Here is a 27403-nt window from a genome sequence, read left to right on the forward strand (position 1 = left end):
ATAGATTTTGCATGAATTTCATCACGGAAACTCAATGTATGCACTCCCTAGAACATCTTGGCATGCAAGTGCCCCCCCCCCCCCCCCTGGAATCTGTGAACCGAGTTCTGCCTGGCGGATACAGGGGGAGGCAACGGGGCAACGGGGCAACCCCCCCCCCCCCCCCCCCGAGCTGCTCAGAAGTGGGGGGGGGGGGGGGCGGCGGCGGGGCACAGGGAGATGAACGCTTTCATCTCCATAGTCATCTGTATCGCCGTCCTCAGGACAGCGATACAGATGACTGTGCTGAGGCAGGGGAGGGAGAGGTGTGTCCCTTTCCCTTCCTCTGATAGGCTGCCGGCCTAGTGCCTGCAGCCTTTCAGAGGCCGGCGCAGGCGGCGCGATGATGTCATCGCGCCGCCTGAGCCGTACAGCGCGGGACACAGGCCGGAAGAGGCCTGCATCGCATCGCTGCCAAGGAGGTAAGTATAAGTGTTTATTTTTTTTTGTGTACAATACTGGTGGCTACTGCCACATAATGAGGGTCTCTGGCTACTGGCACATAATGGGGGTCTCTGGCTACTGGCACATAATGAGGGTCTCTGGCTACTGGCACATAATGGGGGTTTCTGGCTACTGGCACAAAATGGGGGGGCTCTGGCTACTGGCACAAAATGGGGGGGCTCTGGCTACTGGCACATAATGGGGGGCTGTCATTACTGGCACATAATGGGGGGCTGTCCTTACTGGCACACGGGGGGGCTGTCATTACTGGCACATGATGGGGGGGCTGTCATTACTGGCACATGATGGGGGGCTGTTATTACTGGCACATGATGGGGGGCACTATAGTGGCATCTACTGAGGCCACAAAGAAGGGGTGTTTTATATGGGGGGCTTTGTACAGTAGAGTTTTATACTGGGACACATTATGGTGGGTACTATGAGGAAGGGGGGAGAGGAGTACTATGGGGTCATCTACGGGGGGCACTAAGAAGGGGTATTTTATACTTGAAAATTATGGGGGACACTGAGGGCATCTACTGGAGCATTTTATACTGGTACATTATGGGGGGCACTAGGAGGAAGGGGGGAGAGGAGCACTATGGAGGCATTTACTGGGGGCACTATATAGGGGTATTTTATACTGGCACATTATGGGGGCACTATGGGGACATTAGCTCAACTGGGGGCATTACAAGGGGGTATTTTTTGCACTGTCACATTATAAGGAGAAGTATTCCTACTGGGGGGCTTTATGGTGGGCTTTATTACTCCCACATGGTATGACCCCCTAGTAGCAGCACCATCCTCTCCCTGCTCTGCTATTCCTCTGCCCCTTCTCCAAATCTTTATGATGAAATCTTTCTCATTAGGATAAAACACATCAGCTCCACCGAGCCCCCCCAGCCAAGTGTTGAAGTGGTGTCCGAGATCCCCAAGGGCCAAGCCAAGTAATTGTAAGTTTTCATGTGAAATATGTTTATGTTATACACATATAGCCTACACTGTGCCACACAATATGCAGTATATCGCTACACTGTGTAGTCTGTTCTATAAGCACCATTGTTTTGTGGTGGCGGACAGAAAATAATCTGGAAGTGCCCCTCCCGAGACCAGGCTCTGGATCTGCCACTGCACAGCTCATGCGTTATTATACTTTGTGATAATGAATATGCCCCTCCCCTTCATTACATTCTCAGAAACAAGCAGAGCATGGATGTCAATAAAATTATGCCCCCCCTGGAAAAATTTCTGCAGACGCCCATGCCTGGGGATAGCCTCTCTGACCTGGATCAGGGCATCACTGAGCACCTAGGCAGTCTGTGGCACTACTGCACTGATACAGAATGTCCCAGAGGTTCTCAGGTGGATTCAGGTCTAGGGAACATGAGTGCCAGTCAATGGTATCAATGGCTTTGTCATCCAGGAACTGCCTACATACTCTGGCCACACGAGCATTATTCAACCCCAGAAGGAATCCAGGGCCCACTGCACCAGCATAAGATCTGATAATGACTCTGAGGACTTCATAATACTAGTTACAGCAGCCAGGGTACCATTGACTATCATATGGAGGTTTGTCTAATCCACCAAGGATATGCCTCCCCAGACCATCACTGACCCACCGCCAAACCACTCATGTTGGATGATGTTGCAGGCAATAAGATTCACCAAGGCGTCACCAGACTCTTTGATATCTGACACGAGCTCAGTGTGAACCTGCTCCCATCTGTGAAGAGAGAACGGGACAGCAACGGGAGACCTACCAATTCTGGTGTTCTCTGATGATTGGCAATCGGCTGCACAGGATGTTGGGCCAGGGGTATACACAGACCGCATAGGGCCCCCAAATCCACCCAGTTTCCCAACATGCACGCATCAATCAGTTAGTCGTAATGCATGTAATCCATGTAATGCAGAATGCCAAGCACGACTCCTCAGATGTCTGACGACTTAATTTTTTTTTTTAACAGGAAGAAACTTTAATAAAAAAATGTAAGGAAAAAAAAGCTCTAGGCCTCGCGTTTGGTGCGGATCCATCATGGATCTCCACAAACGCTTCCGTTCAGATAATACAACCGCATGCATCCGTTCAGAACGGATCCGTTTGTATTATCTTTAACATAGCCAAGACTGAAATTCACTAAAAGTCAATGGAGGACATATCAGTTTTCTGTTGTGCCAGATTGTGTCATAGAAAACTGATCTGTCCCCATTGACTTACATTGTGTGCCAGGACGGATCCGTTTGGCTCAGTTTCATCAGACGGACACCAAAAAGAGGTCACTTACTAATTGTAATGATCTATGATCTAATTCATCACGTATGCTGAATATTGAAAAGTCAATAGTCAATAGACAAAATGCCCGAATCACCATTTTCTGGCTGCTTCGCCTTCCAAAAAAAATGTGACAAAAAAGTGATCAAAAAGTTATACATACCCCAAAATCATATGACTCAGACCGAAATCTAAAAAGTTTTGGGGGTCAGAATATGGCAATGGAAATAATTTTTTTCAAAGTAAAAAAAAAAGGATTAAAAGAAAACATTTTTTTTTCTCTATTATCATACTGACCCACTAAATAAAAGTAACATGTCATTTTTACCACCCAATGAATGCTGTATATACAAAACCCGGAAATTGTGTTGTTTTTTTTTTCAAATTCCACTCCATTTAGAATTGTATGGAATATTAAATGGTACCATTAGAAAGTGCAACTAATAAGCCCTCAAATTACTATGTGAAAGGAAAAGAAGAAAGTTTCAGCCATTGGAAGGCAGGGAGGTAAATAGGGAAAACATGAAAATTGATCTGGTCTGGAAAAGAGGCCAAAATGCCTAATCAGATTATGTTTGTCATTTTTTTTCCTGGTTACGAAATGAAAGCTGAAATTTGATTGGTTGTCATAGGCAGGACATATAAAGACCTCAGTGGTCCATTATTCACTAACAGCTTAAAGCTAAACACTTTGGAAGTCGTAGCAGATCAGTACCGCATGGGCTTTCCTTTCTCATAGCCTAAAAATACAAAGGGACATAATAAGAAATATTGTGTACATAGAGCATATTCAAAAACCAGGTAAGCAACATAATGGGCACATTTATAAAAAGGGTCAGCTTTGGATGATTTTTCCATCAAGTTTTATCTGCATCTGCCATCTTTTTGGCAATAGGTTTAGCTATATGAAAGCTTTAATTGTTCCCAAATTCTCAAATATGTTAAGTCAGCTTTCAGAAAGCATTTTGGTAAAAGAAAATGTAGCACTGCATTTCATTTAGGCCCAGATTTTACAAAGATTAAAGGAATTGTTCATATTTTTGGTGGGGCCCTACATGTGGCTGGACCTGTGGAAGGAAGCATACTTACCTGGTTACCCCGCTGGGTTCTCTCTCCTTTGGTCCGCTGCCACAGCCTCACTCCGGTCTCCAACGAGTCAACATCCTGTTTAATGTGGGTCCCATGGCCGCTGCAGCAAATGACTGGCTGCAGCCTTGATGTGTACCCCATGTGTAACGGTCATGTCCACACACACACAGGGGGAAGGATAGTGACCACTGCGCTCCACCCTCACCCCTGCCTACTTGCCTCACGAGTCCTGATGACAGGGGACAACTGGACGACAGTCCCTTACTTAGGATATGTGCAGGGAAGACAGACAAGACAAAATACGGAACGTGAACGGACCGGGTCAGAAGCAAGAAAGCTACGCCGTACAAAGGGTTAAGCAAAGAATGGTCAGGAGAAGCCGGGGTCAAATACCAGGAGAGTAGAGAAGTACCAGAGGAGTCCGCAAAGAGTAGTCAACAAACTGCCTGTATTTATAGTGGGGTCTGAGGGTCATGTGACGTGGCCAGCGTCACATGACCGACAGACAGACAAGTCGAGCACCGAGTGATCAGCTCGGCGCTCAAGGCAGACCTAGGAGCAGGGAGCCTGCCAGCTAGCAAAGCCGCCCTGGGAGGCTCCCTGGGAACGAGGGCAAACACAGATCCTCGCTCCCGAAGCTAAGCAGCAGGTCTGCGGCTGATGGGAGACAGAGTGCGCCTTTGGCGCCCCGTGACACCATGCATCACATGATCCAGTGACATGACACAAGGGAGACATATAACCACTGCAACAAGTTATTGGCTGAGGTGGCCATGTGACCCGCATCAAACAAGATGTTTACTTGTGGAGACTGGAGCATGTTAGTGGCGGCAGAAGACCAAAGGAGACGGAACCCAGCCAGGGCAAGCAGGGTTCTTCCATCCACAGGTCCAGAGTTGGGCAGAAAGACTCCTTGAAGCTGAACCCTTTTAAAACTGCACTCTGTGATTGCTGTAAAATGCTATATAATGGTCCATGATCTCCGCTAATGACCTATGAAGTGCACATTCATATGTACATGCCATATCCTATAAACATGCAAACCTCATTTAAATGCCCTCCTTATTAACAACGTGTGTCGCACTACAATATACAAGAATTGCAAAGGGCAACATTCTTCGCCATCGCTGAAGCCATGGCATAACATTTTTTTTTTTTACATCCAAACATCTACCCTGATTTTTATAAGCGTGCCCACTACCTCCCAATATTTGAATACTTATTTCTTACTTTAGATTCAATAAAATGCATACTACATACAAAGTAATTGCAATATTGTAGCTGAAATACCACTGCATCATAAAAGCAGCCACAGACAGCTCTGCAACAAACGTGTAGTGTTGCAGATTTACAAACGTGCCACCTGCAACAAAGAACACCATCTGTGCTTAAAAAGCAAGATATCCTATGAAGCGCTGTAATAATGGAAAAGCCTTTGCATAGCATAACATCAGACAGTACAACAAAAACAGCAAGTTCAGACTTGAAACATAGTACATATATTTATTTAAGACCTTTTACTGGTGCTAAGAAATATTCATAGCTTTCATAGAAAATTGTACACTACCCATATGCAGATGTAGGGAAAAACAAGGATCAGTTATGTCAGATTTCAATGTGGCCTCCATAATTCTTAAATGGAAGACGTTTTGAACTACTAGGGCTTCTCCTAGAGCTGGCCATCCCACTAAACGAAGTTATTGGGGGAGAAGGGCCATGGTAAGAGAGGCTACCAAGAACCCAATGATCACTCTGGTTGAGCTTCAAAGATCCTATGTGCAGATGGGAGAAACTTCCAGAAGGTCAACCATCACTGCAGCACTCCACTAATCTGGGCTTTATGGCAGCACCTAAAGGACTCTCAAACTGCAAGAAACAAGGGGGAAGATTTATCAAACTGGTGTAAAGTTGAACTGTCTTAGTTGCCCATAGAGTTTGATAAACCTCCCCCAAGATTCTCTGGTCTGATGAAACCAATATTGAAGAACTTTCTGGCCTCACTTTAAGCATCATGTCTTGAGAAAACCAGGCACTGCTCATCACCTGCCAAATACCATCCCTACAGTAAAGCATGGTGGTGGCAGCATCATGAGGTAAGGGTTGTTTTTCAGCGGCTGGGACAGGAAGACTGGTTAGGTTTCAGCAAAAGCTGAATGGAGCAAAGTACAGAGATGTTCTTAATGAAAACCTCATTCAGAATGCTCTGGACCTCGAAAATGGGCCAAAGTTTCACCTTCCAACAAGACAATGACCCTAATCACACAGCCAAGACAATACAGGAATGGCTTAGGGACAACTCTGTGAATGACCCCGAGTGGCTAAGCCAGAGCCCTGACTTGAACACAATTGAACATCTCTGGAGAGACCTTAAAACAGCTGTCCATCAATGGTCCCCATCCAACCTGACAGATCTTGAGAGGATCTGCAGAGAAGAATGGCAGAAAATCCCCAAATCCAGATGTACAAACCTTGTGGCATCATACAAGAATACTCGAGTCTGTAATTGCAGCCCAAGTACTGAATAAAGGGTCTGAATACTTGTCAATGCAAGATGTTAGTTTAATTATTGAGTCCAGAATGAAGGGGAACAACCGAATTATTTTTTTAATTTTAGCACAAGGCTGCAACATAACAGAATGTTAAAAAAAAAATGAAAGGGTCTGAAGACTTTCCGAATGCATTGAATACACCACAGAACCTTGCAATATGTATTACAGATGTTGCAATTTCTTCCATAGCTTGCACTCCTCTCCAACACTAGTATTTTGTGCATCAGAGTCCAGTTTATTACCTAAGTAACTAGTCAGCGTATCTATTTGCAATGTATTTTTAAAGAGAATCTATCACCTGGATAAAGTCGTGTTTTTATAGAAAAAAATTGTTAGCTCTACATAAATAAATGTACATACATGTTGTGTAAATCACCGGACTCTGCAGTAAACAGATCAGACCTTCTGATTAAACAGCTCATGTCATACATATTAGGACTCTCTGCTGGAGTCTGGTCCAAACTTCTAGTTAAACAGTCACCAAAGAAATTGCACAAACATCTTCGCATAGTAAATCTAAATAAACTTTATTGACAATGTAAAATACATACACAAAGATAAAAAAAAAAGGCAGCACAAAGGTGGAACACAAGGGAGAGGAATAGGACCCAAGGAGGGGCTGGGAGGTCAGCACACCAGGAGTCAGGGAAAAATATATTATAATAATCAGATGCTAGTCACCAAGATACCTCAAGACAATAAGCCCCAAGCAATGGCAAATGGAGACAAATGTGAGGATAAACAGACTTGGTGATTAAAAGAAAAGGATAAGCATACCCTGAGTGGTGTGTCGATCTCTCAGCCACCTCCTGACCCAACGCTGTTTCACCAGTAGTCTGGCTTCATCCCCAGAAGAAGCCAGACTACTGGTGAAACGGCATTGGGTCAGGAGGTGGCTGAGAGATCGACACACCACTCAGGGTATGCTTATCCTTTTCTTTTAATCACCAAGTCTGTTTATCCTCACATTTGTCTCCATTTGCCATTGCTTGGGGCTTATTGTCTTGAGGTGTCTTGGTGACTAGCATCTGATTATTATAATATATTTTTCCCTGATTCCTGGTGTGCTGACCTCCCAGCCCCTCCTTGGGTCCTATTCCTCTCCCTTGTGTTCCACCTTTGTGCTGCCTTTTTTTTACCTTCATGTATATACGCTGCTCAAAAAAATAAAGGGAACACAAAAATAACACATCCTAGATCTGAATTAATTAAATATTCTTCTGAAATACTTTGTTCTTTACATAGTTGAGTGTGCTGACAACAAAATCACATAAAAAAAAAAAAACGGAAATCACATTTTTTAACCCATGGAGGTCTGGATTTGGAGTCACACTCAAAATTAAAGTGGAAAAACACTACAGGCTGATCCAACTTTGATGTAATGTCCTTAAAACAAGTCAAAATGAGGCTCAGTAGTGTGTGTGGCCTCCACGTGCCTGAATGACCTCCCTACAACGCCTGTGCATGCTACTGATGAGGTGGTGGACGGTCTCCTGAGGGATCTCCTCCCAGACCTGGACTAAAGCATCTGCCAACTCCTGGACAGTCTGGGGTGCAACATGACGTTGGTGGATAGAGCGAGACATGATGTCCCAGATGTGCTCAATTGGATTCAGGTCTGGGGAACGGGCGGGCCAGTCCATAGCATAAATGCCTTCGTCTTGCAGGAACTGCTAACACACTCCAGCCACATGAGGTCTAGCATTGTCTTGCATTAGGAGGAACCCAGGGCCAACCGCACCAGCATATGGTCTCACAAGGGGTCTGAGGATCTCATCTCGGTACCTAATGGCAGTCAGGCTACCTCTGGCGAGCACATGGAGGGCTGTGCGGCCCTCCAAAGAAATGCCACCCCACACCATTACTGACCCAATGCCAAACCGGTCATGCTGGAGGATGTTGCAGGCAACAGAACGTTCTCCATGGCGTCTCCAGACTCTGTCACTTCTGTCACATGTGCTCAGTGTGAACCTGCTTTCATCTGTGAAGAGCACAGTGCGCCAGTGGCGAATTTGCCAATCTTGGTGTCCTCTGGCAAATGCCAAACGTCCTGCACGGTGTTGGGCTGTAAGCACAACCCCCACCTGTGGACGTAGGGCCCTCATATCACCCTCATGGAGTCTATTTCTGACCGTTTGAGCAGACACATGCACATTTGTGGCCTGCTGGAGGTCATTTTGCAGTGCTCTGGCAGTGCTCCTCCTGTTCCTCCTTGCACAAAGGCGGAGGTAGCGGTCCTGCTGCTGGGTTGTTGCCCTCCTACGGCCTCCTCTACGTCTCCTGATGTACTGGCCTGTCTCCTGGTAGCGCCTCCATGCTCTGGACACTACGCTGACAGACACAGCAAACCTTCTTGCCATAGCTTGCATTGATGTGCCATCCTGGATAAGCTGCACTACCTGAGCCACTTGTGTGGGTTGTAGACTCCGTCTCATGCTACCACTAGAGAGAAAGCACCGCCAGCATTCAAAAGTGACCAAAACATCAGCCAGGAAGCATAGGAACTGAGAAGTGGTCTGTGGTCACCACCTGCAGAACCACTCCTTTATTGGGGGTGTCTTGCTAATTGCCTATAATTTCCACCTGTTGTCTATCCCATTTGCACAACAGCATGTGAAATTGATTGTCACTCAGTGTTGCTTCCTAAGTGGACAGTTTGATTTCACAGAAGTATGATTGACTTTGAGTTACATTGTGTTGTTTAAGTGTTCCTTTAATTTTTTTGAGCAGTGTATTTTACATTGTCAATAAAGTTTATTTATATTTACTATGCGAAGATTTTTGTGCAATTTCTTTGGTGATAGTTAAGGCTCCTTGTGGGTCCGCAATTCTTTGCGATTTTTTCTGTCCGGTAACAATTTGGTAGCCCTTCTAGTTAAACAGCTACCCTCATGGCCCTGACACCTACCCATAATCCTCATTGGTATTCGGTGCCATAACGAGAGATCTTGCAGATCTAACTTCATACAGTATTGTGTGTTTCTGTTGTATATAGCATCTATAAAGCACATATAGCACTGGGGACTATAGGTAGTTGTCAGGGCCATGAGGGAAACTATTTAACTAGAAGAAGTTTGGACCAGACTCCTGCAGAGAGTCCTAATTTGCACACACAATACAAAGCATTTTATTTTCATTGCCTAGAAACACAAATTTGCACATCATTTTTATACTCGGAGCAGTTGTCACTATTTTCCCTGTCCCGCATAGTGAGAGAACTTTGCAGCCAAGTTTATCGGCCTGAATAACAGCATTTAGAAGCATTATCTGGTTTATTCATTTAGAAATAAAAGCCTCTAAAGATAATCTAGCATCACAAACTATAAAAGCAGTCCAAAAACACTGCTTAAATTAAAAATAAACATTTTCAGGAAACTCCATATTAAAATGCTGAGAATGGGAACCGAGTTACCAATTTATCTGGCAGCCATGACATCTGTATCTCACTGTAGAGCAGAATAATAGCTTTATCTATAGATCCAAGTGGGTGATAGAGGTCAAACTGTCTGGCCAAGCCGGTCTCATACCTAAAAATTTGAGTTTTTTTTTATTTTTATTCTACAACATAGACTAAACAAGGACCATGATATTTAAAGGACAACACATCCCTGACCATGCATTGTGGAATGCCTAGATTATTCCTCCTAAAAATATATGATAAACTGATACCTGGATGTTACCGTTTCCTTTATAAATGGTCCTAAACACTCTGCCCAATCAGTGCAGATAGTGTCAAACTACATGTGGCCTACCTGCTATATAAACAAAAAAAACAAATCGATGTACAAAGAACTGAAAGCGGGGGGGGAGTCACGCACAAAAATAAAAGAGCACATTTTAGAAACAATTTCTGTTTTTGCTTGACTTAAGGGAATGTGTCATCAGAAAATGACCTATTGTTTAAATCAAGTTTTTATGTTAAATATATTTTTAAAGAATTTTTAAAAGTTTTTTCTAATTTTCCATGTTAAAAAAAAAATCCTGTAGTTTTTACTATGGCTGCCAAGTCTAATAAGCTACTTCTTGGTCTATATAGATCTCTTTTCAGCAGTCATCTAAATATCACAGGCAGGAATACAATGACAGAGATCACCTATATATAAATAACACAGGATCCACCATTCACAATAGCTGATATCACATCTCATCTACTCCCTCCTGACCTCTGCACAGGTCACAGAGCATGCCTAAAAATCAATGAGTTCCTAAAAATCAATGGTCAATGAGTTCCCTTCCTGCCCACTGTTTCCATGGTCCACAGTGGCTGCTGTAAAGTATGTCCCTAAATGCTCAGGCAAAATGGCAGCCCCAAAAGGAAACAGAATAGAAAAAAATCTACAATCATAAAATAAGAACAGATGACCAAAAATGAAATTCATTACTATCTGGTTTTAACTGGGAGAAAAAAAATATTATACTGTAGGTGACACATTCCCTTTAAGCACAGCATAAAACCATTACAGAGATGTACAACACCGCTGGGCACAAATAGAGCTGCACTTTCAAGCTAGCACACATATTGGCTATAGATTACTGGTTCACAATCGGCAGACTGAGTTTAGTGAATGGCTCAGGTTCCAAAAAAGGCAACTACTGAGGCTGGGTTCACATCATGTTTTTCCCATCCGTTTAACGTATACAAAAAAAAACATATATGTCAAATGGATGCATAAAACATGATGTGAACCCACCCTAAGGCTACTTTCACACTAGCGTTGTTTAAATCCGGCGTTCAATTCCGACACCGGAACTGCCCGCCGGATCCGGAAAAACGTGTGAAAACGGATTACATTTGAATCCTGATCAGGATTTTGATCACAATGAAAAAGTGCATTGGAAAAAACGGATGCGCCATTTATGGACTTTAACTTTTTTTTAAAACATTTTTCGGGTTTAACATGCAAAAGCCGGGTCCGGTTTGACTGAACACACGGCGCAGGATCCGGAGTTAATGCAAGTCAATGGGAAAAAGGCCGGATCCGGCGTTCAGTCAAAGTGTTCCGGATTTTTGTCCGGAGGTAAAAATACAACATGCTACGGTTTTCTGAAAAGCCTGATCAGTCAAAAAGACTGAACTGAAGACATCCTGATGCATCCTGAACGGATTACTCTCCATTCAGAATGCATTAGTATAAAACTGATCAGTTCTTTTCCGGATTTGAGCCCCTAGAACGGAACTCAGCGCCGGAAAAGAAAAACGCTAGTGTGAAAGTACCCTAAGAGAGCAACACTTGTGCAATGAGCACTGTGCCCAACCATAGAGTACAATGGTACAGTAAACACTGTTACCAATGTGGGGCACTGCAGGTGTCGCTTTTATGTGACCAGTTGCAACATCAGCCTTGATAATGTTGGTGTACCAACACTTCAGACTGCAATCACATTGCTATATTAAGGGACCCTGGACCAATTGACCTCTTGTGATATAATCATTTAAAGGGAATCTGTCACCAGCAACCTCCCTAGCCAATTGTTTGCATAGACACATACAGTGGCATAACTAGAAATGACTGTGCCCCATCCAATTTTTGAACAGACCCCTTCCCCCCAAGCAACTTTTTCGCAACCTCTTCACCTCCGGCTAGTCAAGATCGCTCTCTCAGACCAGACCTGGCAGACACTCTGTCAGTTTCCTACACGTATATAATGTCATTGTATGATAATGTTGAGGGGGCCCCGAGAATAAAATCTTTTAGTCCTCCTCCTGGGTGGGCCCCTTCTGAGTTTGGGCCCGATTGCAGCCGCTTTCCCTGCTTCCAATATAGCTACGTAAAGTGTTTTTTATTTTGTTGATCTAAGGCTTCGTTCCAAAGTAATGATATCTTTTGATGATATCCAAATTAGACATTTGGTGCAGTGAGGGGGTTACCATTCCTTTTTTTCACCCAAACTCTGCTCCTTTCTGTAGCCAGCCATTCCCTCGCTACTTTGATTGACAGGGCCAGGCTTTGGGAGGGGCTGACCACAGAAAGGAGTGGAGCTTGGCTGCAACAAGAGCAATAGTCACTCCCTATTTGCACATTAGGAAAAAGTGTCATTACTTGGGAACGGATCATCAGATCAACTAAAGAAAAGCAGCACTTTAATCAGATGGACCACAACTATGTGTCTATGCAAACTGTTGCATATGGAGCTTGCTGGTGACATAGTCCCTTTAAGCTTACATAAGAATGTTACAAAATGCTGGGTAAACATATTTCTACAAATAAATATACAAAAGAAATTAAATATGTACTTACAAAACCGCACATTTATAGGCCAGATCATTATGGAGCTCAGTGAGAAAGCAGCCACTAGAGCAACAGCTCCAGTTATGATCACCATCACCCAGTGATAAAATGGAGCACAAGCCGGACAACAGTTAAGAGAGCTGAGGGGAGGAAAAAGCAACAAGTTGTTATACAGTTCCTAGCTCTCGTCTAGTCTCCTCTATGAAATATCAAGCAGCACAAGGTTGCCTTGAGGCGTGTTTGCTCCTGGGGTGCTTCACTTGACATTAATGAAACATTTAATAAATACTGTAGATCCAATATCTATTCACGGTATAATCACTAGTGAGAAAGGATGGATTAAGCTGTCTTTGTCTTATCCCCCTCCAAAAAAAAAGGCTAGAAATAAGTGGTCAGCTGGAATTTACTCGCATCTGGATACGAGTAACAACTTGTCTCACTGAACACTGAAAATAGGACCAGTTAAAGGGGTTGTCCAGGTTCAGAGCTGAACCCAGACATATCCCCATTTTCACCCCTCCAGCCTCGCTGAATCGCACATGCATGGGCTTTTTCTGGAGATCCAGTGAAGTACCGGGGTCTCCATAAGGACTGCTAGACGGAGGATTCCGTCCAGCAGTGAGCCCGGCGACGTCACCGGCACTAATGGGTGGGCTTTAGGGCTGCCAATGGTTTAATAATGCCTAATATGAGCTGTGCTGCTCCAGGTACACGTGCAGCTAGAAATAGATAGCGCCAACTCTTCTGCTGTCTGGACTGTGGGCATAAAATAAAGGGGATGGCAAATTGGTAAGAATCATTGCAGATATGAAGTAATCTATATCTTGTGTGACATACAACTTTATCACAAAATGACTGTCACCACTCTGTAGATGACGCTTAGGTCCCAATCCGTGCGCTGAATAAGCATCAGTACTTGTCTACTGAGTCCACAGGGCACAGGATGGCTGCAGTAACGTGATTCACCCATGTCACCGTTGTCTGTGCCACCTCTGGATGGATCCTCTTCTGGGCTTGTGCTAAACAGGTCACAAGAAGAGGTCCATCCAGGGGCAGCACAGACAGTGGTGATGTGGGTGAACCGTGTCAATTCCACCATCTTGGTCACCTTCAGCGTGGATACATTTGTACATAAAATACAGCTACAAAATAAGACATGAGAATTAAAGAGGTCAGGGGCCAGCACCTAGGAAAAGAAGAAGAACAAAACAGGTCAGTGGTCATGGACATAAACGCTCAGTGTATCACCAGAACATACAGTATTAGTAAGTAAGACACTCAATTGTGAGTCTGTTCGTATTAATTTTAGAGATTGTTGGAAACCACTTTGTGTCATAGAAACAGGTTTCACATAACAAGATCCATGAATGATGCTGCCATTTTTTATTCATTTAAAAGTCCCAGTAACAGACATTAGGAGTGGGCATGTTTTGCTCGACCACCTCACTAAGAAGATCAGTCCCATGAGGACTGTAATTTATAACAGGACCACATTAAAAGGGGTTGTCCCACAACAAATATTCTACAGTTCTTAAACCAGCACCTGGATCTGAATACTTTTGTAATTGCATGTAGTTAAAAATTTTGTATAGCCACTGAGTTATTCAATAAAATGTATCTGTGTAGCGCCACCTGCTGTTTGAGACTGTGGCACTATAAAATGTGTATGATCTAGAGCAGGCATCCTCAACCTGCGGCCCTCCAGCTGTTGTAAAACTACAACTCCCACAATGCCCTGCTGTAGGCTGATACCTGTAGGCTGTTCGGGCATGCTGGGAGTTGTAGTTTTGCAACAGCTGGAGGGCCGCAGTTTGAGGATGCCTAATCTAGAGTGTACAAAAAGAGGGAGAATGATCATTCTGATGAGAATAATGCCACATGCACACCGTGGGTATTATGTGTGGATGTTCCATGTGGAAAATCTGCAGCTTAATAAAGAACTAACTAAATAGATTATATTTTCAGATTTTCATCTACACGGTGTAGAAATTATCCTCTTGGAAATTGACCTGCAGATTTTGAAATCTCTAGCATGTCAATTGTTTGTGCAGATTTTACCCTTTGCAAGGCAAAGGGTGAGAGATGGAGTAAATCCACAAGTATCACATGTGGATTTAGGTGTGGACAATCTGCATAGAACTCTTTGAATTTATCTCTGAGATATAATAGCAGGGCGTAGCGTATGATCTCTAGCTACAAGGACCTGTAAAAATGTGAAACATTAGAAAGGCAACAGTAGCAAAACCCTCTTCTGATAGTCCAACCATTCTGCATCAGGGTCTAAAATGACTACAGTACTGATGTTTATGCAGCCCACAGATGGTGACCTGAGGGCTTTCCACAGCAAGTGACAGTAAGTTTTTGTGTGACAGATTACAATATATCTGCAATGATTTCAGAAAATTGGCCTCCACTTTAACACGCTTTGTCAGTGAGGGGTGGTGACTCAAGTAAAGCATCACACATCCACTATGCTATCCTAGTAGTGTGCAGACAAACCCTTCCCTGTGCAGCAGGCTCATCTTCCTGAAATTACTGCTACAGGAGGAATGAATATATATTATATATAGACATATTTACACCTTTCTGATGAAAGTGTCCCTTTAAGCCAACCCATCTGTTCAGAGAAAAACACTGGCAATACTTACTGGCATGGATGCAAAGACTGAATAAGCACTACAGCCAGTCCATTGGCAATTTTGTCAGTGAAGCTCATCGCTCCATATACAAAAGCTCCGCTGTGCTGTAAAGTCAGAAATAACATTACTCATATTGATAGATTTCATTTTTATTTTTTTTAAATTGTGCAATCATAAACTGCAAATACATCCTAAATAAATTTATATCCATGATCAAGCTTTTTTGTATGTTAATAGATACAAAGGGAGTAATTTATTATCCAGAAATACGTCTATATTAGGCGTATTTCTGGTGCAGATTGCACCACAATCTGCGACTTTTCCCCGCTCACACCAGCTCTAAAAGAGTGGGCGTGGTATGGGCGGGGAAGATGAGGCTCGTCTCATTCATCATTTTGTGTTTCAGGCATAGAAGATGGTCTTAATGTAAGACAGCTCGGAAGCTGGATTACATTTAGACTGGTTTTGGAAACACCGAAGTTATGTAGAGGCCGGCGTCTCTTCATAACTTCGGCGGATCCACCGTCAGCTATAGGGGATATTCAGTTTTAGAAGCCGGTCTTAATAAATGACCCCAAAGTTCTGTGCCACTTAATTACTTAAAAGGAACACTAAACAGAAAAATGAACAAATTGCTGGGAAATTTTTGGGTGCATTTTTAATGTCCCTTTAGGGTACATGCACTTGGCAGTGTAGTGTATGCAGATATTCGCACAGATTTTGCGGCGTTTTTCACCGCAACTCCGCACCAAAACTCACATGTGTTACCTGAAGATTTTGTCATGGATTTGCCCCAGATCTCACCCTAGGCGTTACAAAGGGTAAAATCTGCACTAAAAAGGCGCACAAACAATTGATATCCTGCAGACTTCAAAATCCGCTCCACCTGACAATTTCTGTGTGGAAATTGTCATCCACTTAGCTGGTACTGTATTACATTGCAGATTTTCCATAACACACACCGTGTGCATATACCCTTAACTTTACAGTGAGGCTGGCCATAAACACCAGGGGGAGCCAGGTGATTGCTGTGCCAGTCTCTATGTCCCCTGCAGTGTGTGCAGACTAATATACTGTATCTAACTATTTAGCAGTTTACACACTACACTGTATATGTTCTCTGAGGTATACATATTAATTAGAATATTTAGGATTCATTTGTCTGAATTTGACTTCATATAAATCTGCAAACTGCATTTTATCTGGACAAAAATTATGGGTCGAAAAAAAAAAAACTCTAAGCAATGGCGAATGGAAATCGGAAAATCCTACTGAATCTGGCCTTAAAGGGATTCTGTCATCAGAATTTAGGCCTATAACCTAAACATATGGCGATGTCTACTAATACACAGAATCCTAAAGTGACTTTATCAAATGCGCCTGTGGCTCTATAATCATAAAAAACAGGTTTATATCACCTGTCACCCACTTCAAAATGTGTCCAAGGGGACGTCTCATGGTGCAGGGTGCCCGGCTGCAGCCATCTCGTTTAGGTGCCCAGCGCCGCCATGTGAAGTGAAATCGCCGCCCTCCCTTTCATTAGATCCGCCTACCTTAGTTCATCGCTGCCTCTCTAACATCCACTCGCTTCAGCCAGATCTCGCGCGTGCGCACTTGGTATAACCTGATGCGCAGTGCGGACTACTGGCAGCGGCCTTGTTTAGCGAAGTGCACATGCGCCGGCCGGCGCACTTCGCTCGAACCTGCAGGATCTGGCTGAAGCGAGCGGACGTTAGAGAGGCGGCGATGAACTGAGGTAGGCGGATCTAATGAAAGGGAGGGCGGCGTTTTTACTTCACAAGGCGGCGCTGGGCACCTAAACGAGATGGCTGCAGCCGGGCCCCCTGCATCATGAGACGACCCCTTGGACACATTTTGAAGTCAGTGACAGGTGATATAAACCTGTTTTTTATGATTATAGAGCCACAGGCGCATTTGATAAAGTCACTTTCGGATTCAGTGTATTACTAGGGACATCGCCATATGTTTAGGTTATAGGCCTAAATTCTGATGACAGAATCCCTTTAACCACCTCAGCCCCCAGTGCTTAAACACCCTGAAAGACCAGGCCACTTTTTACACTTCTGACCTACACTACTTTCACCATTTATTGCTCGGTCATGCAACTTACCACCCAAATGAATTTTGCCTCCTTTTCTTCTCACTAATAGAGCTTTCATTTGGTGGTATTTCATTGCTGCTGACATTTTTACTTTTTTTGTTATTAATCGAAATTTAACGATTTTTTTTGCAAAAAAATGACATTTTTCACTTTCAGTTGTAAAATTTTGCAAAAAAAACAAGATCCATATATAAATTTTGCTCTAAATTTATTGTCCTACATGTCTTTGATAAAAAAAAAATGTTTGGGTAAAAAAAAAATGGTTTGGGTAAAAGTTATAGCGTTTACAAACTATGGTACAAAAATGTGAATTTCCGCTTTTTGAAGCAGCTCTGACTTTCTGAGCACCTGTCATGTTTCCTGAGGTTCTACAATGGCCAGACAGTACAAACACCCCACAAATGACCCCATTTCGGAAAGTACACACCCTAAGGTATTCACTGATGGGCATAGTGAGTTCATAGAACTTTTTATTTTTTGTCACAAGTTAGCGGAAAATGATGATTTTTTTTTTTATTTTTTTTTTTATTACAAAGTCTCATATTCCACTAACTTGTGACAAAAAATAAAAAGTTCTATGAACTCACTATGCCCATCAGCGAATACCTTGGGGTCTCTTCTTTCCAAAATGGGGTCACTTGTGGGGTAGTTATACTGCCCTGGCATTCTAGGGGCCCAAATGTGTGGTAAGGAGTTTGAAATCAAATTCTGTAAAAAATGACGAGTGAAATCCGAAAGGTGCTCTTTGGAATATGGGCCCCTTTGCCCACCTAGGCTGCAAAAAAGTGTCACACATCTGGTATCTCCTTATTCAGTAGAAGTTGGGGAATGTGTTTTGGGGTGTCTTTTTACATATACCCATGCTGGGTGAGATAAATATCTTGGTCAAATGCCAACTTTGTATAAAAAAATGGGAAAAGTTGTCTTTTGCCAAGATATTTCTCTCACCCAGCATGGGTATATGTAAAATGACACCCCAAAACACATTCCCCAACTTCTACTGAGTACGGAGATACCAGATGTGTGACACTTTTTTGCAGCCTAGGTGGGCAAAGGGGCCCATATTCCAAAGAGCACCTTTCGGATTTCACTCGTCATTTTTTACAGAATTTGATTTCAAACTCCTTACCACACATTTGGGCCCCTAGAATGCCAGGGCAGTATAACTACCCCACAAGTGACCCCATTTTGGAAAGAAGAGACCCCAAGGTATTCACTGATGGGCATGGCGAGTTCATGGAAGTTTTTATTTTTTGTCACAAGTTAGTGGAATATGAGACTTTGTATGAAAAAAAAAATAAATAAAAAAAATCATCATTTTCCACTAACTTGTGACAAAAAATAAAAAATTCTAGGAACTCGCCATGCCCCTCACGAAATACCTTGGGGTGTCTTCTTTCCAAAATGGGGTCACTTGTGGGGTAGTTATACTGCCCTGGCATTCTAGGGGCCCAAATGTGTGGTAAGGAGTTTGAAATCAAATTCTGTAAAAAATGACGAGTGAAATCCGAAAGGTGCTCTTTGGAATATGGGCCCCTTTGCCCACCTAGGCTGCAAAAAAGTGTCACACATCTGGTATCTCCTTATTCAGTAGAAGTTGGGGAATGTGTTTTGGGGTGTCTTTTTACATATACCCATGCTGGGTGAGATAAATATCTTGGTCAAATGCCAACTTTGTATAAAAAAAATGGGAAAAGTTGTCTTTTGCCAAGATATTTCTCTCACCCAGCATGGGTATATGTAAAATGACACCCCAAAACACATTCCCCAACTTCTACTGAGTACGGAGATACCAGATGTGTGACACTTTTTTGCAGCCTAGGTGGGCAAAGGGGCCCATATTCCAAAGAGCACCTTTCGGATTTCACTCGTCATTTCTTACAGAATTTGATTTCAAACTCCTTACCACACATTTGGGCCCCTAGAATGCCAGGGCAGTATAACTACCCCACAAGTGACCCCATTTTGGAAAGAAGACATCCCAAGGTATTCGCTGATGGGCATAGTGAGTTCATGGAAGTTTTTATTTTTTGTCACAAGTTAGTGGAATATGAGACTTTGTATGAAAAAAAAAATAAATAAAAAAAATCATCATTTTCCACTAACTTGTGACAAAAAATAAAAAATTCTAGGAACTCGCCATGCCCCTCACGAAATACCTTGGGGTGTCTTCTTTCCAAAATGGGGTCACTTGTGGGGTAGTTATACTGCCCTGGCATTCTAGGGGCCCAAATGTGTGGTAAGGAGTTTGAAATCAAATTCTGTAAAAAATGACGAGTGAAATCCGAAAGGTGCTCTTTGGAATATGGGCCCCTTTGCCCACCTAGGCTGCAAAAAAGTGTCACACATCTGGTATCTCCTTATTCAGTAGAAGTTGGGGAATGTGTTTTGGGGTGTCTTTTTACATATACCCATGCTGGGTGAGATAAATATCTTGGTCAAATGCCAACTTTGTATAAAAAAATGGGAAAAGTTGTCTTTTGCCAAGATATTTCTCTCACCCAGCATGGGTATATGTAAAATGACACCCCAAAACACATTCCCCAACTTCTACTGAGTACGGAGATACCAGATGTGTGACACTTTTTTGCAGCCTAGGTGGGCAAAGGGGCCCATATTCCAAAGAGCACCTTTCGGATTTCACTCGTCATTTCTTACAGAATTTGATTTCAAACTCCTTACCACACATTTGGGCCCCTAGAATGCCAGGGCAGTATAACTACCCCACAAGTGACCCCATTTTGGAAAGAAGACATCCCAAGGTATTCGCTGATGGGCATAGTGAGTTCATGGAAGTTTTTATTTTTTGTCACAAGTTAGTGGAATATGAGACTTTGTATGTAAAAAAAAAAAAAAAAAAAAAATCATAATTTTCCACTAACTTGTGACAAAAAATAAAAAATTCTAGGAACTCGCCATGCCCCTCACGGAATACCTTGGGGTGTCTTCTTTCCAAAATAGGGTCACTTGTGGGGTAGTTATACTGCCCTGGCATTTTCCAGGGGCCCTAATGTGTGGTAAGTAGGTAAATGACCTGTGAAATCCGAAAGGTGCTCTTTGGAATGTGGGCCCCTTTGCCCACCTAGGCTGCAAAAAAGTGTCACACATCTGGTATCGCCGTACTCGGGAGAAGTTGGGGAATGTGTTTTGGGGTGTCATTTTACATATACCCATGCTGGGTGAGAGAAATATCTTGGCAAAAGACAACTTTTCCCATTTTTTTATACAAAGTTGGCATTTGACCAAGATATTTATCTCACCCAGCATGGGTATATGTAAAATGACACCCCAAAACACATTCACCAACTTCTACTGAATACGGAGATACCACATGTGTGACACTTTTTTGCAGCCTAGGTGGGCAAAGGGGCCCAAATTCCTTTTAGGAGGGCATTTTTAGACATTTGGATACCAGACTTCTTCTCACGCTTTGGGGCCCCTAAAATGCCAGGGCAGTATAAATACCCCACATGTGACCCCATTTTGGAAAGAAGACACCCCAAGGTATTCAATGAGGGGCATGGCGAGTTCATAGAAAAAAAAAAATTTTGGCACAAGTTAGCGGAAATTGATTTTTTTATTTTTTTTCTCACAAAGTCTCCCTTTCCGCTAACTTGGGACAAAAATTTCAATCTTTCATGGACTCAATATGCCCCTCAGCGAATACCTTGGGGTGTCTTCTTTCCAAAATGGTGTTATTTGTGGGGTGTTTGTACTGCCCTGGCATTTGAGGGTCTCCGCAATCATTACATGTATGCCCAGCATTAGGAGTTTCTGCTATTCTCCTTATATTGAGCATACGGGTAATGAGATTTTTTTTTTCCGTTCAGCCTCTGGGCTGAAAGAAAAAAATGAACGGCACAGATTTCTTCATTCGCATCAATCAATGTGGATGAAAAAATCTCTGCCAAAAAAAGAAAAAGGAGGGGAAAGGCGTCTGCCAGGACATAGGAGCTCCGCCCAACATCCATACCCACTTAGCTCGTATGCCCTGGCAAACCCGATTTCTCCATTCACATCAATCGATGTGGATGAATAAATCATTGCTGGGATTTTTTTTTTATATATACAAAGTGTTTGCCAAAGTATATGAACACCGCCACCTCCTCAGCTCATATGCCTCGGCAAACGTATCTTTTACTGCAGAGGAGAAATCTCGTCTTGCAGCGCCGCATACACCGACTTGCGTGTAATCTGACAGCAGCACAATGCTTCTGTCCGAATGCACATCAGTGCTGCAGCTAGTCGATCGGTTGGTCCACCTGAAAGGTAAAAAAAAACAAAACAAAAAAGAAAAAACCAGGCCGCAAAGCAATAACTTTATTAACTTTAGAACAGAACATATTAACTTTTTTTAACTTTTGTAACTTTTTTACTTACCGGTAATTTTTTTTTTGTTTAGTTTTTTTTTACCTTTATAGAACAAACCTCTCCTTCCCCATGGGACAATGTGCAAAGCGCAAATCGCCCAAAGATGTGGCGAAGTACGTTATGCACTTTATCCCAGGTGAAAGGAGAGGTTTGCAGCAGCTGTGAGTAAAAGGGCCCTAATAGCCCTGTGTGCCTGTCCTGTGAGATGCAATCCCTATGCTAGGTGTACCTGTGTGTGGTACTTCCGGAAACACTCACCTAAGCATAGGGCAGGGTGGTCAGGGCAGTCAGGACAGAAATAGCGGGTGTCACGCCTTATTCCACTCCTGCTACAGACACGACATTTTTTTCGGGGTGGCGGTTGGGTTGAGGTACCAGCAACGACACTGGGGAAATGTCGCTCGTGTAGACGGCTAACTACACTGGTGGATGGGGCCACGGAACCTCCTGGGTAAAGGAGGTTCGCGATGATCTCTTCCTGGAATTTGAGGAAGGATCCTGTTCTCCCAGCCTTACTGTAGAGAACAAAACTATTGTACAGCGCCAATTGAATTAAATATACAGACACCTTCTTATACCAGCGTCTGGTTCTGCGGGAAACTAAATAGGGAGCCAACATCTGGTCATTGAAGTCCACCCCTCCCATGAGCGCATTATAGTCGTGGACTGAGAGGGGCTTTTCAATGACACGGGTTGCCCTTTCAATTTGGATTGTCGTGTCTGCGTGAATGGAGGAGAGCATGTAAACGTCACGCTTGTCTCTCCATTTCACCGCGAGCAGTTCTTCGTTACACAAGGCAGCCCTCTCCCCCCTTGCAAGACGGGTGGTTACAAGCCGTTGGGGGAAGCCCACGCGACTAGTTCGCGCGGTGCCACAGGCGCAAATCCGTTCTAGAAACAAATGCCTAAAGAGGGCCACACTTGTGTAAAAATTGTCCACATAAAGATGGTACCCCTTGCCGAATAAGGGTGACACCAAGTCCCAGACTGTCTTCCCACTGCTCCCCAGGTAGTCAGGGCAACCGACCGGCTCCAGGGTCTGATCTTTTCCCTCATAGATCCGAAATTTGTGGGTATAGCCTGTGGCCCTTTCACAGAGCTTATACAATTTGACCCCATACCGGGCACGCTTGCTTGGGATGTATTGTTTGAAGCCAAGGCGCCCGGTAAAATGTATTAGGGACTCGTCTACGCAGATGTTTTGCTCAGGGGTATACAAATCTGCAAATTTCTGGTTGAAATGGTCTATGAGGGGCCGAATTTTGTGGAGCCGGTCAAAAGCTGGGTGGCCTCTGGGACGGGAGGTGGTGTTGTCGCTAAAATGCAGAAAACGCAGGATGGTCTCAAATCGTGTCCTGGACATAGCAGCAGAGAACATGGGCATGTGATGAATTGGGTTCGTGGACCAATATGACCGCAATTCATGCTTTTTTGTCAGGCCCATGTTGAGGAGAAGGCCCAGAAAAATTTTAAGTTCGGAAACTTGGACTGGTTTCCACCGGAAAGGCTGGGCATAATAGCTTTCCGGGTTTGCGGTTATAAATTGTGTGGCATATTGGTTGGTCTCTGCCACGACTAAGTCCAAGAGCTCCGCAGTCAAGAACAGCTCAAAAAATCCCAGGGCCGAAGCGATTTGAGCCGTCTCAACCCGAACTCCAGACTGGGCGGTGAAAGGGGGAACTACAGGTGCGGCTGAAGTTGGTGACTGCCAATCAGGGTTTGCCAGCACCTCAGGGACTCTAGGGGGTCTACGGGCCTGTCTGCGCGGTGGCTGCGACGGGGTAACTACTGCACGTGCCACCGTACCAGCTTCAACTGCCCTTCTGGTGCTCGCTACTTCACCAGGTTGTACGGCAGTGCTGGTACTAGGTCCAGGAAGGGCTGCGCTGCTGGTGTATGCCTCACCACGTGATCGGCAGCGACAGCCCCACTCTGCTGCTCTTGAAGCGGATCCTGCGTAACCTGTGGTCTAGTGACACGGGGCCGGGTACGCCTGGTGCTGCCAGGGACCTCAACCTCCTCGTCCGAACTTTGGGTCAGAGAGCCACTGCTTTCTACAGGTTCATATTCTGACCCGCTAGATTCGTCAGATGAGGGTTCCCACTCCTCATCCGACTGGGTCAGAATCCTGTAGGCCTCTTCAGAAGAATACCCCCTGTTTGACATTTTGGACTACTAAATTTAGGGGTATTCCCTGAGACTACCCAAGAAAAAAAGCAAACCTGTCTTACAAAGGGGAGGCTAGCGAAGTACCGGAGGCCGCTGCGGTTGATAAAAAATATCAAAACTGATTTTTTTATCGCCGCAGTGCGTGTAAAGTGAATGTGCAGTGATCAAAAAATAATAATTTTTTGTCACTGCGGTGGGGCGGGCGTGGGTGAACGCACGTGTGGGCGACCGATCAGGCCTGATCGGGCAAACACTGCGTTTTGGGTGGAGGGCGAACTAAAGTGACACTAATACTATTATAGATCTGACCGTGATCAGTTTTGATCACTTACAGATACTATAAAAGTACAAATGCTGATTAGCGATACGCTAATCAGCAAATAAAAGTGACTGCGGTGCGGTGGGGTGGGCGCTAACTGACGCTAACTACCTAACCAAGGGGCCTAAACTATCCCTAAAACCTAACAGCCAATACCAGTGAAAAAAAAAAAGTGACAGTTTACACTGATCACTTTTTTTCCTTTCACTAGTGATTGACAGGGGCGATCAAAGGGGTGATCAAAGGGTTAATTGGGGTGCAGGGGGGTGATCTGGGGCTAAGGTGTGCTGTTTGGTGTACTCACTGTGAAGTCTGCTCCTGTGCTGGATCCAACCGACGAAAAGGACCAGCACAGGAGCAGAGAAGCCATATAACAGATCATATTTACTAATATGATCTGTTATCTGGTTTGTGATTCGATTTTTTAAAAATCAGCAACCTGCCAGCGACGATCATTGGCTGGCAGGTTGCTGATGCAACTCTCCTCGAACTTTTGCCGGCCCGCGATGCGCATGCGCGGGCCGGCTGTGACCGAAATCTCGCGTCTCGCGAGAAGACGCGCCGGCGCGTCCACTCGGAATGAAACAACCACCTCCAGGACGCGTCTGTGCGTACAGCGGTCCGGAGGTGGTTAATGTAGATGACATGTAGCCCAGTTTTATGTGATTTGTATACCACAGTTGACAGGTGAATACTATACACAATTTATACGTACACTCAGCTTTTACAGCTCACTATTTCCCTCTAGTGGACAAATTGTAGATTTCACATGCAGAATATACAGTCGTGGCCAAAAGTTTTGAGAATGACACATATATTAGTTTTCACAAAGTTTGCTGCTAAACTGCTTTTAGATCTTTGTTTCAGTTGTTTCTGTGATGTAGTGAAATATAATTACACGCACTTCATACGTTTTAAAGGCTTTTATCGACAATTACATGACATTTATGCAAAGAGTCAGTATTTGCAGTGTTGGCCCTTCTTTTTCAGGACCTCTGCAATTCGACTGGGCATGCTCTCAATCAACTTCTGGGCCAATTCCTGACTGATAGCAACCCATTCTTTCATAATCACTTCTTGGAGTTTGTCAGAATTAGTGGGTTTTTGTTTGTCCACCCGCCTCTTGAGGATTGACCACAAGTTCTCAATGGGATTAAGGTCTGGGGAGTTTCCAGGCCATGGACCCAAAATGTCAACGTTTTGGTCCCCGAGCCACTTAGTTATCACTTTTGCCTTATGGCACGGTGCTCCATCGTGCTGGAAAATGCATTGTTCTTCACCAAACTGTTGTTGGATTGTTGGAAGAAGTTGCTGTTGGAGGGTGTTTTGGTACCATTCTTTATTCATGGCTGTGTTTTTGGGCAAAATTGTGAGTGAGCCCACTCCCTTGGATGAGAAGCAACCCCACACATGAATGGTCTCAGGATGCTTTACTGTTGGCATGACACAAAACTGATGGTAGCGCTCACCTTTTCTTCTCCGGACAAGCCTTTTTCCAGATGCCCCAAACAATCGGAAAGAGGCTTCATCGGAGAATATGTCTTTGCCCCAGTCCTCAGCAGTCCATTCACCATACTTTCTGCAGAAGATCAATCTGTCCCTGATGTTTTTTTTGGAGAGAAGTGGCTCCTTTGCTGCCCTTCTTGACACCAGGCCATCTTCCAAAAGTCTTCGCATCACTGTGCGTGCAGATGCGCTCACACCTGCCTGCTGCCATTCTTGAACAAGCTCTGCACTGGTGGCACTCCGATCCCGCAGCTGAATCCTCTTTAGGAGACGATCCTGGCGCTTGCTGGACTTTCTTGGACGCCCTGAAGCCTTCTTAACATGAAATGAACCTCTTTCCTTGAAGTTCTTGATGATCCTATTAATTGTTGATTGAGGTGCAATCTTAGTAGCCACAATATCCTTGCCTGTGAAGCCATTTTTATGCAACGCAATGATGGCTGCACGCGTTTCTTTGCAGGTCACCATGGTTAACAATGGAAGAACAATGATTTCAAGCATCACCCTCCTTTTAACATGTCAAGTCTGCCATTTTAACCCAATCAGCCTGACATAATGATCTCCAGCCTTGTGCTCGTCAACATTCTCACCTGAGTTAACAAGTCGATTACTGAAATGATCTCAGCAGGTCCTTTAACCTCCTCAGGACCGCCGTACACAGGATTGCGTCTTTGCGGCGGTCCTGTTTCTCTGGGTGGACGCGCCGATGCGTCCTCTCGCGAGACGCGAGATTTCGGGCATTGCCGGCCCGCGCATGCGCATCGCGGGCCGGCAAAAGTTAAAGAAGTATTTAGTCACCAGCCTGCCAGCCAATGATCGTGGCTGGCAGGCTGGCGATTTTCAAAAAATCAAATCAAAAGCCAGATAACACATCATATTAGTAAATATGATGTGTTAAATGGCTTGTCTGCTCCTCTTCTGGTCCTTTTCGTCGGTTGGTTCCAGCAGAGGAGCAGACATCACTGTGAGTACCCACCAAACACTACCCTTAGCCCCAGATCACCCTCCATCACCCCCATCATCCAAATTAACCCCTTGATCGCCCCCTGTCAATCACTTAGTGAAAGACAAAAAGTGATCAGTGTAAACTGTCACTTTTTTTTTTCACTAGTATTGGCTGTTAGGTTTTAGGATAGTTTAGGCCCCTTGGTTAGGTAGTTAGCGATCAGTTAGCGCCCAGCCCACCGCACCGCAGTCACTGATTCGCTGATTAGCGTATCGCTAATCAGCATTTGTACTTTTATAGTATCTGTAAGTGATCAAAACTGATCACGGTCAGATCTATAATAGTATTAGTGTCACTTTAGTTCGCCCTCCACCCAAAACGCAGTGTTTCCCCGATCAGGCCTGATCGGTCGCCCACACGTGCGTTCACCCACACCCGCCCCGCCGCAGTGACAAAAAAAAAGTTGTTTTTTGATCACTGCACAATCACTTTACACGCACTGCGGCGATAAAAAAATCAGTTTTGATATTTTTTATCAACCGCAGCGGCCTCCGGTACTTCGCTAGCCTCCCCTGTGTAAGACAGGCTTGCTTTTTTTCTTGGGTAGTCTCAGGGAATACCCCTAAATTTAGTAGTCCAAATGGCAAACAGGGGGTATTCTTCTGAAGAGGCCTACAGGATTCTGACCCAGTCGGATGAGGA

At 44.2% G+C, this 27403-nt stretch overlaps 1 protein-coding gene and 1 long non-coding RNA gene across 3 annotated transcripts in view; one reads left to right on the forward strand and one right to left on the reverse strand.

Annotated features, from left to right (window-relative positions):
• Positions 1-27403, reverse strand: part of MFSD12 (major facilitator superfamily domain containing 12) — a 121494-nt gene that overhangs the window by 14927 nt on the left and 79164 nt on the right. Inside the window, exons 8-10 of one of the 2 annotated variants that reach the window (XM_040417862.1) lie at positions 15278-15372; positions 12639-12769; positions 3477-3501 (exon numbers count right to left, since the gene is read on the reverse strand). In XM_040417862.1, coding sequence (XP_040273796.1) covers positions 3477-3501; positions 12639-12769; positions 15278-15372 — 251 coding nt within the window. The remainder of the gene's footprint in view (positions 1-3476; positions 3502-12638; positions 12770-15277; positions 15373-27403) is intronic. The other variant, XM_040417861.1, reaches the window with a different exon arrangement.
• LOC120989635 lies at positions 1756-11116 on the forward strand. Its single transcript, XR_005776286.1, has 3 exons — positions 1756-2506; positions 3723-3729; positions 11097-11116. It is a non-coding gene; the product is annotated as an uncharacterized LOC120989635 (long non-coding RNA).

The sequence above is a fragment of the Bufo bufo genome, chromosome 2 (assembly GCF_905171765.1).
Source record: "Bufo bufo chromosome 2, aBufBuf1.1, whole genome shotgun sequence".
Taxonomy (NCBI): Eukaryota; Metazoa; Chordata; class Amphibia; order Anura; family Bufonidae; genus Bufo; species Bufo bufo.